Source organism: Eimeria tenella, genomic scaffold (genome assembly GCF_000499545.2).
Source record: "Eimeria tenella Houghton genomic scaffold, Eth_scaff147, whole genome shotgun sequence".
In the NCBI taxonomy this organism is placed as follows: domain Eukaryota; phylum Apicomplexa; class Conoidasida; order Eucoccidiorida; family Eimeriidae; genus Eimeria; species Eimeria tenella.
In genome coordinates, this window is record NW_013541519.1 from 29,988 (window position 1) to 40,462 (window position 10,475).

General features: G+C 50.3%; 2 protein-coding genes across 2 annotated transcripts in view; one reads left to right on the forward strand and one right to left on the reverse strand.

Annotated features, from left to right (window-relative positions):
* Nucleotides 1–1,789, forward strand: part of ETH_00015145 (uncharacterized protein) — a gene marked incomplete at both ends in the record, with an annotated part of 3,374 nt that extends 1,585 nt beyond the window's left edge. The window contains 3 exons of the mRNA XM_013373444.1: nucleotides 325–443; nucleotides 1,183–1,250; nucleotides 1,598–1,789. Of these exons, the coding sequence (XP_013228898.1) occupies nucleotides 325–443; nucleotides 1,183–1,250; nucleotides 1,598–1,789 (379 nt within the window). The remainder of the gene's footprint in view (nucleotides 1–324; nucleotides 444–1,182; nucleotides 1,251–1,597) is intronic.
* A 701-nt stretch (nucleotides 1,790–2,490) lies between these two features.
* On the reverse strand, nucleotides 2,491–8,928 carry ETH_00015150 (AROM polypeptide/ shikimate-quinate 5-dehydrogenase, putative; the record flags this gene model as incomplete). Its single annotated transcript, XM_013373445.1, has 11 exons — nucleotides 2,491–2,715; nucleotides 2,980–3,865; nucleotides 4,072–4,502; nucleotides 4,559–4,641; nucleotides 5,016–5,213; nucleotides 5,477–6,111; nucleotides 6,311–6,710; nucleotides 6,926–7,069; nucleotides 7,293–7,406; nucleotides 7,507–8,251; nucleotides 8,485–8,928. 11 exons carry the CDS (start codon nucleotides 8,926–8,928, stop codon nucleotides 2,491–2,493), a joined length of 4,305 nt encoding a protein of 1,434 aa, XP_013228899.1.
* Between the last annotated feature and the right edge of the window lie 1,547 nt (nucleotides 8,929–10,475).

A 10,475-nucleotide genomic window follows, 5' to 3' on the forward strand; every position in this document is an offset into this window, starting at 1 on the left:
GCTAGCTAGCTGTTGGCTAGCCAGCTGTTGGCTAGCCAGGTAGGTAGCTAGCTAGCTGGCTAGCTGTTGGCTCGCCAGCTGGCTAGCTTGCAGCTGGCTAGCTAGCTAGCTAGCTGCGTAGCAGCTAGCCAGCAGCTAGCCAGCCAACAGCTAGCCAGCAGTTAGCCAGCAGCTAGCCAGCAGCCAGCTAGAAGCTAGCTAGGGGCTAGCTACTAGCTAGCCACCAGCTAGCCACAAGCTAACGGCTAGCTAGCCACAGCGAGCCATGTCTCCAGCTAGCTAGCTAGCTAGCTAGCTGCTGCTGCTGCTGCTGCTGCTGCTCAGAGTGCACAGTTTGACTTTGCTGGGCCTTTTCTGTTTGGCTTCTGCTGCTCCGGAGGCGCAGCTGAGAGCTGCTGCTGCTGCTGTGGGGCTGCAGCGGATTTTTGAGGAAAAGGGGGGAGGTGAAGTTTAATTTAATTTCAATTCAATTTAGTTTAATTAAATTTTAATTTATTTTTTATTTTAATTCAATGCTTTTTTTGCTTTTCGTTTTTACCCTTTTTGCTTCCTCGAGGCCCCACAGGAACGGCTGGGGAAGCAGCTGGCTGCAGTGCTGCTGCTGCTGTAGTGCTGCTGCTGCTGCAGTGCTGCTGCTGCAGTGCTGCTGTTGCTGCTGTGCTGGTGCCTCTGCCCTTGCCTCGTTTGTGCGTTGCTTTGTTTGTTTTATCTCCACTGTCAACTGATTAGTTAAACTAATTAATTAATTCAATTATCATTTATCTATTTATTTATTTATATATTATTTATGTACTTACTTATTTATTTATTTGTAATTGGGTTGCTGCATGCACTTGTACTCTTCGTGTCTGCTGCTGTTGTTGAAGACTTTTTATCAAACAAAAGAATTAAATGAACAATTGATTTAATTAATTGAAATTAATTTAATCGTTTTTAATTCTAAAACAATAAAATTAAATTTAATTAAATTAACTTGAAGATTTGAAATTCAAAAATGAGTTTACTCGCCATTTCAGGTGTCTAGACAGTCCGCAATTGCTTCTTTGCCGTTTTTTCCCCCCTCAATATGGAATAAATTAATTAAATTGATTAAATGTAATTAATTTAATTTAACTTAATTAATTTAATTTAATTTAATTAATTTAATGAATTCAATTGGTTTGATTTAATTGTTTGCTGCAGACGCGCCAAGAGCTCTTGGCCCTGCGCTGTTTGCGTATTTTGCTGCGAAGGCTTTGACTCCTTTGCAGGTGAAAAAAGAATTTGAATTTCTTTTTTATTTTTTAATCTTTTTTTATTTTTTAAATTCATTTTTTTCTTTTTTCCCCCTTTTTTCGTCTCTTTTCTCCTCCCAATCTCCACGAACTCCTGCTCAATAAACTCTTTACTCCTTTTTTTCCAAACCTTTTTTTCTTTCTACTTTTCATTTTTTGCATTTTTCCCTCTCGGACACTTTTGCTGATTTGCTCTTCTTACTTCGTACTTTTATTTTTTATCTTTATTAGTTTATTATTATTATTAATTTATTATTTATTTGTTTATTTTTATCTTTTATTTATTTATTTACTTACTTGTTTGTTTTTATTTGCTGCTGCAGCTTGCTGCTGCTGTGTGGCTGACGCCGCCTCTGGCCCGAGCCTTTGGGGGCCGCATAGACTTTGTGGGGGGCCGCGCAGAAGCAGCAGCAGCAGCAGCAGCAGCAGCAGCAGCAGCAAGAGCAGCAGCAGCAGCAAGACGCTCTTGGCGAGCAGCCAAGGCCAAAAGAGACTCCTGGAGACGCAGCAAATAATTTGGCGCTTTTCATCTTTCTTTTATCCCCTCACCAATCCACTGTTTATTATTTTTAATTATTATTTATTTATTTGTTTATTTGTCTGTTTATTTATTTATTTATTTTTTTAATTTAGTTGTCAATTTCGTTAGTTGCTTGTTCTTTCGGACCGCAGATGGAGGCATTAGAAACAGCAGCAGCAACAGTAGCAGCAGCAACAGCAGCAGCAGCAGCAGCAGCAGGCATCCAAAGGCCTCTGTGTCTTTGCAGCCCTTATTTTGCAGTTTGCTGCAGACTGAGGGCATTTCAGTGGCTTACGATTGGGGTTTAGAGTTTAGGGTTTAGGGTTTAGGGTTTAGGCACTTGAGGCAGTTTTTGGCTTCCCTCAGAAGTCAAGCTTCTCAAACTAAAGTCAAATGCTTTGCAGCAGCTGCTGCTGCAGCAGCAAAACACTTCCCAGACTAAATTCAAATGTTTCGCTGCTGCTGCTGCAGCAGCAGCAGCAGCAACAGTGTGAAGCAGCGTTCATGTGTTGCTGCCGGCGCGGTAGCAGCAGCAACCGCATCCGGCCCAGAGAACAGCATAAGCAGCAGCAGCAGCAGCAGCAGCAGCTGCTGCTGCTGCTGCTGCGGCTTCTTCTCAGTGTGTCTGTGGGCTTGATGCATGCAGCCCGCGCGCTTTGCAGCTTGGTGACACAAAGACCTGTTGCTGCTGGTGCACTACTGCTGCTGCAGCAGCAGCAGCTGCTTCTGCTGCTGTCCTGCTGCAGCTGCTTCTGCTGCTCTCCTGCTGCTGCTGCTGCAGCCCAGCTTCTGCTGCAGCAGCAGCTGCTTCTGCTGCTGTCCTGCTGCTGCCTCAGTAGGTGCTTCTGCTGCTCCCCTGCTGCTGCTGCTGCTGCTGCTTAGATGTGAACTGCTTGAAGGCCCAGGGCTGTTTGTGCCTCTCTCCAGAAGTCAATAAAAGTCTTCGCCACGCACTGCCACTGCAGCAAACAAAACAAATAAATAAATAAATAAATAATAAATAATAAATAATAAATAGTAAATGAATAAATAAAAATAACAGAATGAAAAGTGCAAATGCTTAAATGCGAATGGGCCAAAAAAGGAAGACAGGAGAGCAGCAGCTGACACCAGGGCGCAGCTTTAAGCGACAGCAGCAGCAGCAAGAGTAGCAGCAGCAGCAGCAGCAGCAGCAGCAGCAGCCACCTCTAAAACATATATGTCGGGTCTCCTGACAGCAAGAACAGCCCAGGACATCGCCAAGCGGTGGTCCCCATAGCTCTTTAAGCAAAGCTTTCTTCTGCTGCTGCTGCTGCTGCTGGTCATATCGCTGCTGCTGCTGCTGCTGCTGACGGCGCTGCAGGTGCTCATACAGCTAATGCCATTGCTGGCGTTGCTGCTGCTGGTTGTGCTGCTGCTACCACTTGCCGTTTCACCTCGCTGCTGCTGCTGCCTCTGCTGCTGCTGCTGCTGCTGCAGCAGCTGGGGCGGGGGCATAGCTATGGCTAAGTAGTCGTCTGCTGCCCAGGCGGGGTAGTTGGCCTGCTGCAGCTCAGCAGCAACAGCTTCTAATCTGCTGCACTCTTTATACTTCACTCCTGAGAGTCCGTGCATGCAGAGGTAGCGCCAGTCTGCTGCTGCTGCTGCAGTCCAGCAGCAGCTGAAGGCAGCATCCTCCTCCTCAAGACTCTGGCTGCTGCTGCTGCTGCTGCTGTTGCTGGCTGCTTGCTGCTTGACCGACGCGAGCTCCTGCTCCAGAAGCAGCTGCAGCCGCTGCTTCTCAGCGTCGCTGCACTGCAGCACGGGGGGACCAGCAGCAGCAGCAGCAGCAGCAGCACTGCAGCAGCAGCTGAGGGTGGACACAGCAGCAGCAACAGCAGCAAGAGTTGGCACGCAGTCGCTCATGCCCCTCATATCAATCAGCACGTTTCCTTCTAGGGTTTGGGGGCCCCCTGAGGCCCCACAAAATGTCACCTGCTGCTGCTGCTGCTGCTGCTGCTGTTGCTGCTGCTGCTGCTGCTGGTCTACTCGCCCTAGCTTCAGGGCCGACAGCAGCAAGGGGAAAAAGCGATCTCCCTGAAGTGAGGAGTCTCTGGAAGCAAAGCAGCAGCAGCAGCAGCAGCAGCAGATAAAGTTCGTTGCATGCAAAACAGAAGCAGCAGCAAAAGGAGGCAGCAAGGGTGAGGGGACAGCAGCAGCAAAAGGAGAGAGAGCCACAAAGAGACAAGAGAAGAAAAGAGAAATAAAAAGCAAAAGACCCAGTGCCGCAGCAGCAGCAGCAGCAGCAGCAGCAGCAACACCATCAGCAGCAAGGGCAGAACCATCAGCTGCTGCAGCAGCAGCAACAGCACCAACATCAGCAGCAGCAGCACTGTGAGCAGCACAATCAACAGCAGCGTCATCAACATCAGCAGCGGCAGCAAAAGTAGCAGCAGCAGCAGCAGCAGCTCGGCCGTCTCACAGAGACACATTGACGGAAATCTTGCCGCCAGTGGCAGCAGCAAAACCGAAGAAGTAAGAAGCTGTTGAAGCATCACCTTCCACTTCAAAGTGCCTGCAGACAGGCTCTGCTGCTGCTGCTGCTGCTGCTGCTGCTGCTGCGGGTGCTTGTGCTGCCGCTGCTGCTGCTGCTTCCGGCTTGTGTGCTGTTGCTGCTGCTGCTGTGGGTATTTGCGCTGCTGCCACTGCTGTTTCAGTTGTTGGTTCTGATTCTGCTGCTGCTGCTGCGGCTGCTGTTGCAGCAGCAGCAGCTGCTGCTGCTGCTGCTGCAGCTGGTGCTGCTTACCGGTTGCATGGAAGCAGCAAGAGGTTCATCTGGTTTCCTTTTTCTTTCTTTTATCTCGCAGGTAAAAGTTTGGCGGCTCCTGCCTGCACACAAACCCTAAACCCTAAACCCTAAACCCTAAACCCTAAACCCTAAAGGACAGACAGGAAGCCTGAGACTAGATGCTGCCCCTTAGCTTGAGTCCTTATGTGACCTGTTGCTGCTGCAGCTGCCGCTGCAACTGGCTTCGTTTGTGCAGCAGCAGTAGCTGCAGCAGCAGCAGCAGTTTCAGCAGCAGCAGCAGCTGCTGCTGCTGCAGCAGCTGTGTACACGGAAGGCTAAAAAGGGGAAAATGTCATTTTTGATTAATTTTGAAGATCTTTTTTTGGTTTAAATGCGATAAAAGCTTTTAAATGTATTAAATAGATTAAATTATAAATGAATTTATTAATTTAAAAGAATTAAAAATAATAATTACCTTCTTTTATTTCCAAAGACACAAAGTCGAGCTGCTGCAGCGCCACAGCCATAGCCACGGTGTCGCTGCAGCACGGCAGCTGGCTCAGCACCACTCGCCTGCTGCTGCTGCTGCTGCTGCTGCTGCTGTTTCTGCTGCTGTTCAAGGCGACGGACAGAGCAGCAAGCAGCAAAGCCCTGTTGGCAACAGATTTGGAGCCTGACAAAGCAGCAGCAACAGCAACAGCAGCAGCAGCAGCACATCAGCAACAGCGGCAGCAACAGCAGCAGCAAAACAAGAATATCGAGAACAGTCGCAGCACCAGCAGCACGTGCAACAGCACAGAGCTGCAGCAAAGAGAAGAAACAGCAAAAGGAAATAGCAGCAGGATGTCAGGTGCAGCAGCAGCACAAGCAGCAGCAGCAGCAGCAAACCCTCAGCAGCAGCGCCAGCAGCAGCAGCAGCAGCAAATCCAAGCCTACCTGGCACTGTGGCAGCACCGCAGAGCGGCCGAACGCCGCAGGCCCTTTTGCTTCCTGCTGCTGCTGTTGCTGCTGCAGCACTGCCGCTGCAGCCGCAGCAGCAGGGCCCCACAAGTTTAATGGCAGGAGAAAAAAGCTGCTGCAGCAGCAGCAAAGACACAGGCCTCACAACTGAAGCAATGCAGCGCCCCGGGGCCTGCAGCATTACCATTTGGATTTTGCCATTTTTGTTTTTTTTGTCTTGCTGCATGCGCTGCAGCAGCAGCAGCAGCTGCTGCTGCTGCTCCTGTTGCTGCTGCGGTTGCTGCTGCAGCAGCTGCTGCTGCATTGGCTGCTGCTGCGGGTGCTCAATCTGCTGCAGCTCGTCCTGTCGGTGCTGCAGCCCCTGCTGCTGCTGCTGCAGCTGCTGCTGCTGCAGCTGCTGCTGCTGCAGCTGCTGCTGCTGCAGCTGCTGCTGCTGCAGCTGCTGCTGCTGCTGCTGCTGCTGCTGGAGCTGCGGCGGCAGCCCTAGTGGCAAGCCAAAACGGCGGCAGCAAAATTGAATTAAAAAAAAAGAAAGAGAAGACCCCACACCGAGGTGTATAGACACTGCAGCCTCCAGCAAACAGCCAGCAGCAACGCACTCGCCGTGGTTCCTGATGAAGCAAACCCTAAACCCTAGACCCTAAACCCTAAACCCTAAACCCTAAACCCTAAACCCTCAACCTTGAATATATATATATATATGCAGCCCCAAAGCTGGACCCAAGCGACAGAAAACCCCCAGCACCACCTTGCATGGAATCCGCTAAATCCTAAACCCTAAACCCTAAACCCTAAACCCTAAACCCTCACCAGTTGACCCCAGGCGCAGTCTCAATGGCGTGACCTATGGTGTGGCCCAGGTTAAGAACAGCGCGGGTTTTTGCTTCTTTGAAATCAGCAGCACAAACAGCAGCTTTTAAAGCAACTGCAGCAGCAACAATCTGCAGCAAAGAGGCCAGATTCATCTCCTGCTGCTGCTGCTGCTGCTGCTGCTGCTGCGATCGCTGGCACAGCTGCAGCTCTTGCGGCTGCCCCTGCTCCAGCTCCTCCCGCTGTTGCTGCTGCTGCTGCTTCACCTGGTGCTGCTGCAGCTGCAGCAGCAGCAGCTGCTGCTGCTGCTGCTGCTGCAGCTGCAGCTGCTGCTGCAGGCCTAAGGCCATGGGGTCTGTGGTAAGGAGGCGCTTCAGCAGAGACGGGCTTAGAGCAGCAGCTGAGAACAGAACACCTAAACCCTAAACCCTAAACCCTAAACCCTAAACCCTAAACCCTAAACCCTAAACCCTAAACCCTAAACCCCAAACCCTAAATGATGGTTTTCAGTGCGCAAAGACCCTCCCAAAAGACTGTCTGCCTGCCTGCAGCTGGCGACTGCGGCCAGAACCTCGAGGGTTTAGGGTTTAGGGTTTGGGGTTTAGGGTTTGGGACCTATTTTGACGATTTCTGCAAAGCCTCCTCTGGCGTCTCTAGGGTTTAGGGTTTTCAAAAACCCTAAATCTATAATGCATGCAGCAGCAGCAAAAAAAGTCCCAATCATGTTTTTAAGGCCGCCCGCATTCACTCCAGTTTTGCCTGCACACAAACCCTAAACCCTAAACCCTATACACTAAACCCTAACCCTAAACCCTAAACCCTAGAGCGGCGAACTGCAGGTGCATAACATGTACACTGTAAACCCTAAACCCTAAACCTGGAAGCGGCGGCCAGCAGGCGCATAAAATGTACACCCTAAACCCTAAACCCTAAACCCTAAACCCTAAACCCTGAACCCTCAATTAATTAATTAATTAATTACCACCAACTGCAGCATCAGCAGCAGCAAGCAGCGTCGTGGGCAGCAGCAGCAGCCGCAGGCCCCGCAGCAGCAGCGAGCAGCAAAAGCCAACAAGATCTGTTGCTGCTCCTCCTCCTGCAGCAACAAGAACAGCAGATCGGTCCAGCAGCAGCAGCTGCTGCTGCTGTTGCGCTGCTGCTGCTGCTGCTGGGGAATTAATTAATTAATTAATTACCACCAACTGCAGCATCAGCAGCAGCAAGCAGCGTCGTGGGCAGCAGCAGCAGCCGCAGGCCCCGCAGCAGCAGCGAGCAGCAAAAGCCAACAAGATCTGTTGCTGCTCCTCCTCCTGCAGCAACAAGAACAGCAGATCGGTCCAGCAGCAGCAGCTGCTGCTGCTGTTGCGCTGCTGCTGCTGCTGCTGGCCCTCCTTCAAACACGCGCGACACGCGGCAGCAGCTGCTGCTGCTGCCAGCGCTGCTGCTGCCGCTGCTTTCGTCGCCCTCACTGCTGCTGCTGCTGCTGTGAAACATGCCGTTGCAGCCTCCCTGCTGCTGCTGCTGCTGTTGTTGCTGCTGCTGCTGCTGCTGCTGGGAAAGCTGCAGCAGCAGCTCACAGATGTAAACTGCCGACTGCGGTGTCTTCGCAGCTTCCCCTCCAGACAGAGAAAAGAAGGCGCAAGGCGTTCTCTGCTGCTGCTGCTGCTGCTGCTGCTGCTGGCCGTCACTTGCTGCTGGCAGCACCGGATAATCGAAGCAGCAAAGGCAGCAGTCGCTGCAGTGGCCTTCGCACCTGCTGCTGCTGCTGCCGCAGCTCGCGCATACCTCACAACTGTTGCTGCTGCTGCTGCAGCTGCTGCTGCTGCAGCTGCTGCTGCTGCTGCTGCTGCACAATTGCCTTGCCAGCTGCTTAATACGTTTGCGATGCTGAGGGAACTTCAGAACTTCCGAGTCAACGAAAAACCAGTACGAAGACGCACCCTGCATGCAAACCCTAAACCCTAAACCCTAAACCCTAAACCGTAAACCCTAAACCCTAGTCTTGCCATTCTGCAAAACGATGGGCCAAAGGCCCGAATATCTGTGCTGGGTGTTTAGAGTTTAAAATTTTGTGTTTGCTGCCTAGGGTTTAGGGTTTGGTGTTTTCGCCAAGGGCTTATATCTAGGGTTTAGGGTTTAGGGTTTAGGGTTTGGGGTTTAGAGCCTCAGTTTACCGGGAGCTGCCTCTTGACTTCTTCGCCGATTGTGCCGCAAATATCTGTGCCTATAAACACAGGATAGCTACTGCTGCTGCTGCTGCTGCTGCTGCTTGTGCTGCTGCTGCTGCTGCTTGCTGGGTCTCTGTGTATAAATTCGACCCCCACTGTTTGTTGCTGCAGCTGCTGTTGTTTTGCTGCATCTGCTGCTGCTTCTGCTGCTGCTGCTGCTGCTGCTTTTGCTGCTGCGGCTGCAGCTTCGGGACTGCCGCCAGCAGCAACGACTGCCTCTGATGCAGCAGCAGCAGCAGCAGAGGCTGCCTTGTCCGCAGCAGCAGCAGCAGCAGCTGCTGCTGCTGCAGTAGCAGCAGCAGCAACAGGCACGTCAATCCTAAAGTAAGAACCGTTGGAGACACATGGCTCCGCAGAGAGCACGCGCTGGGCGTAGATCTCTGGGTCCATTGGGGATTAGGGTTTAGGGTTTAGGGTTTAGGGTTTAGGGTTTAGGGTTTAGGGTTTGGGGTTTAGCCTTAGGTCCTCGAGCGCAAGATTTCCTACTATAAATGAATCGCAGAAGTTTGGGACTGAGGCTAAGAAGTACTTGCACTGGCTTTAAGCGCAGGCTAGGGTTTAGGGTTTAAGGTTTAGGGTTTAGGGTTTAGGGTTTAGGGTTTATGGGGGGCCCGGGGCCCCTCGGCCAAGATGGTCTTGGGGCCTTCGCCACCAGGAGCATAAGTGTTTAAAATAAAATCAAATGGAATAATTTTAATTTAAATTAGAAATGAAAAGTTAAAGAAGAGTTTTAAAGTAAATAAAAAAGATAATAGAAGGTACATTTGCTGCTGCTGCTGCAGCAGCAGCAGCAGAAAAAAGAGCAGCAGCAGCAGCGAGCTGCTGCTGTCCAGTTTGTCTGCATGCAAACAAAATAAAACAAAAATAAATGTAATTATAGTTTTTAATTTATGTTTAAATTTAAATTTAAATATAATATGAACATATAAAAGCATACATGCAAAAATTAATAAATTCTCAATACCCTGTGGGCCCCCAAAGTTAGTCCTAGGGGGCCCCCAAAGGTACCCTTGGGGGCCCCTAAAGGTACCCTTGGGGGCCCCTAAAGGTACCATTGGGGGCCCCTAAAGGTACCCAAAGGGGTCCCCAAAGGGCAGCCTAAGGGCCCCTAAAAGGCAGCTTTGGGGGGCCCCTGAAGGCGCTTAGGGGGCCCCAAAAGCTCTAATCTCTTGGGGGCCCTTGAGAGTGCCCTGGGGGGCCCCTAAAGGTACCCTAGAGGGCCCGTAAAAGGGCCCTTGGGGCCCCCAATAGACCAAAGGGTACTTGGGGGCCCCCAAGAGACCAAAAGGTACACTTGGCGGCCCCAAGAAGGTCCTTTAAAGGTACTCTGAAGGCACTCTTGGGGGCCCCTAAAGGCACCATTTGGGGCCCCCTTGGGGCCCCCCAAAAGGGCCCTTGGGGTTCCCTTGGGGGCCCCTAAAAGGACCGTTGGGGCCCCCTTGGGGGCCCCCAAAGATATATTTTCTTGGGGGCCCCCATGGGGGCCCTTTGAAGGCTTTTGGGAGCCCCTGAAGGCACTCTTGGGGGCCCCTCAGGGGCCCCTAAAGGTACCCTTGGGGGGCCCCAGAATAATGTTGGCTTCCTGCTGTTGCAGGTGATTATTTATTTATTTATTTATTTATTTATTTGTTTGTTTGTTTGTTTGTTTGTTTGTTTATTCATTTATAATTAGCTGCCCACATCAACGTGTCAGTAACATAATCAGTCAAATAATTAGAATATCAAATGATACACCGATAATATTAAAAAGATAATTAATTAATTAATTTACTAATTGATTAATTTAATTGAACAATTACTTAGTTAATCAGTTGGTTAAGTGCCAAATTAATTAATTAATTCATTAATTAATCAATTAATCAATCAATTAATTAATTAATTAATTAATTGATTAATATTACTTTTGTGTGTTTCTTTGTCTCCAAGCCAAAAAGGCC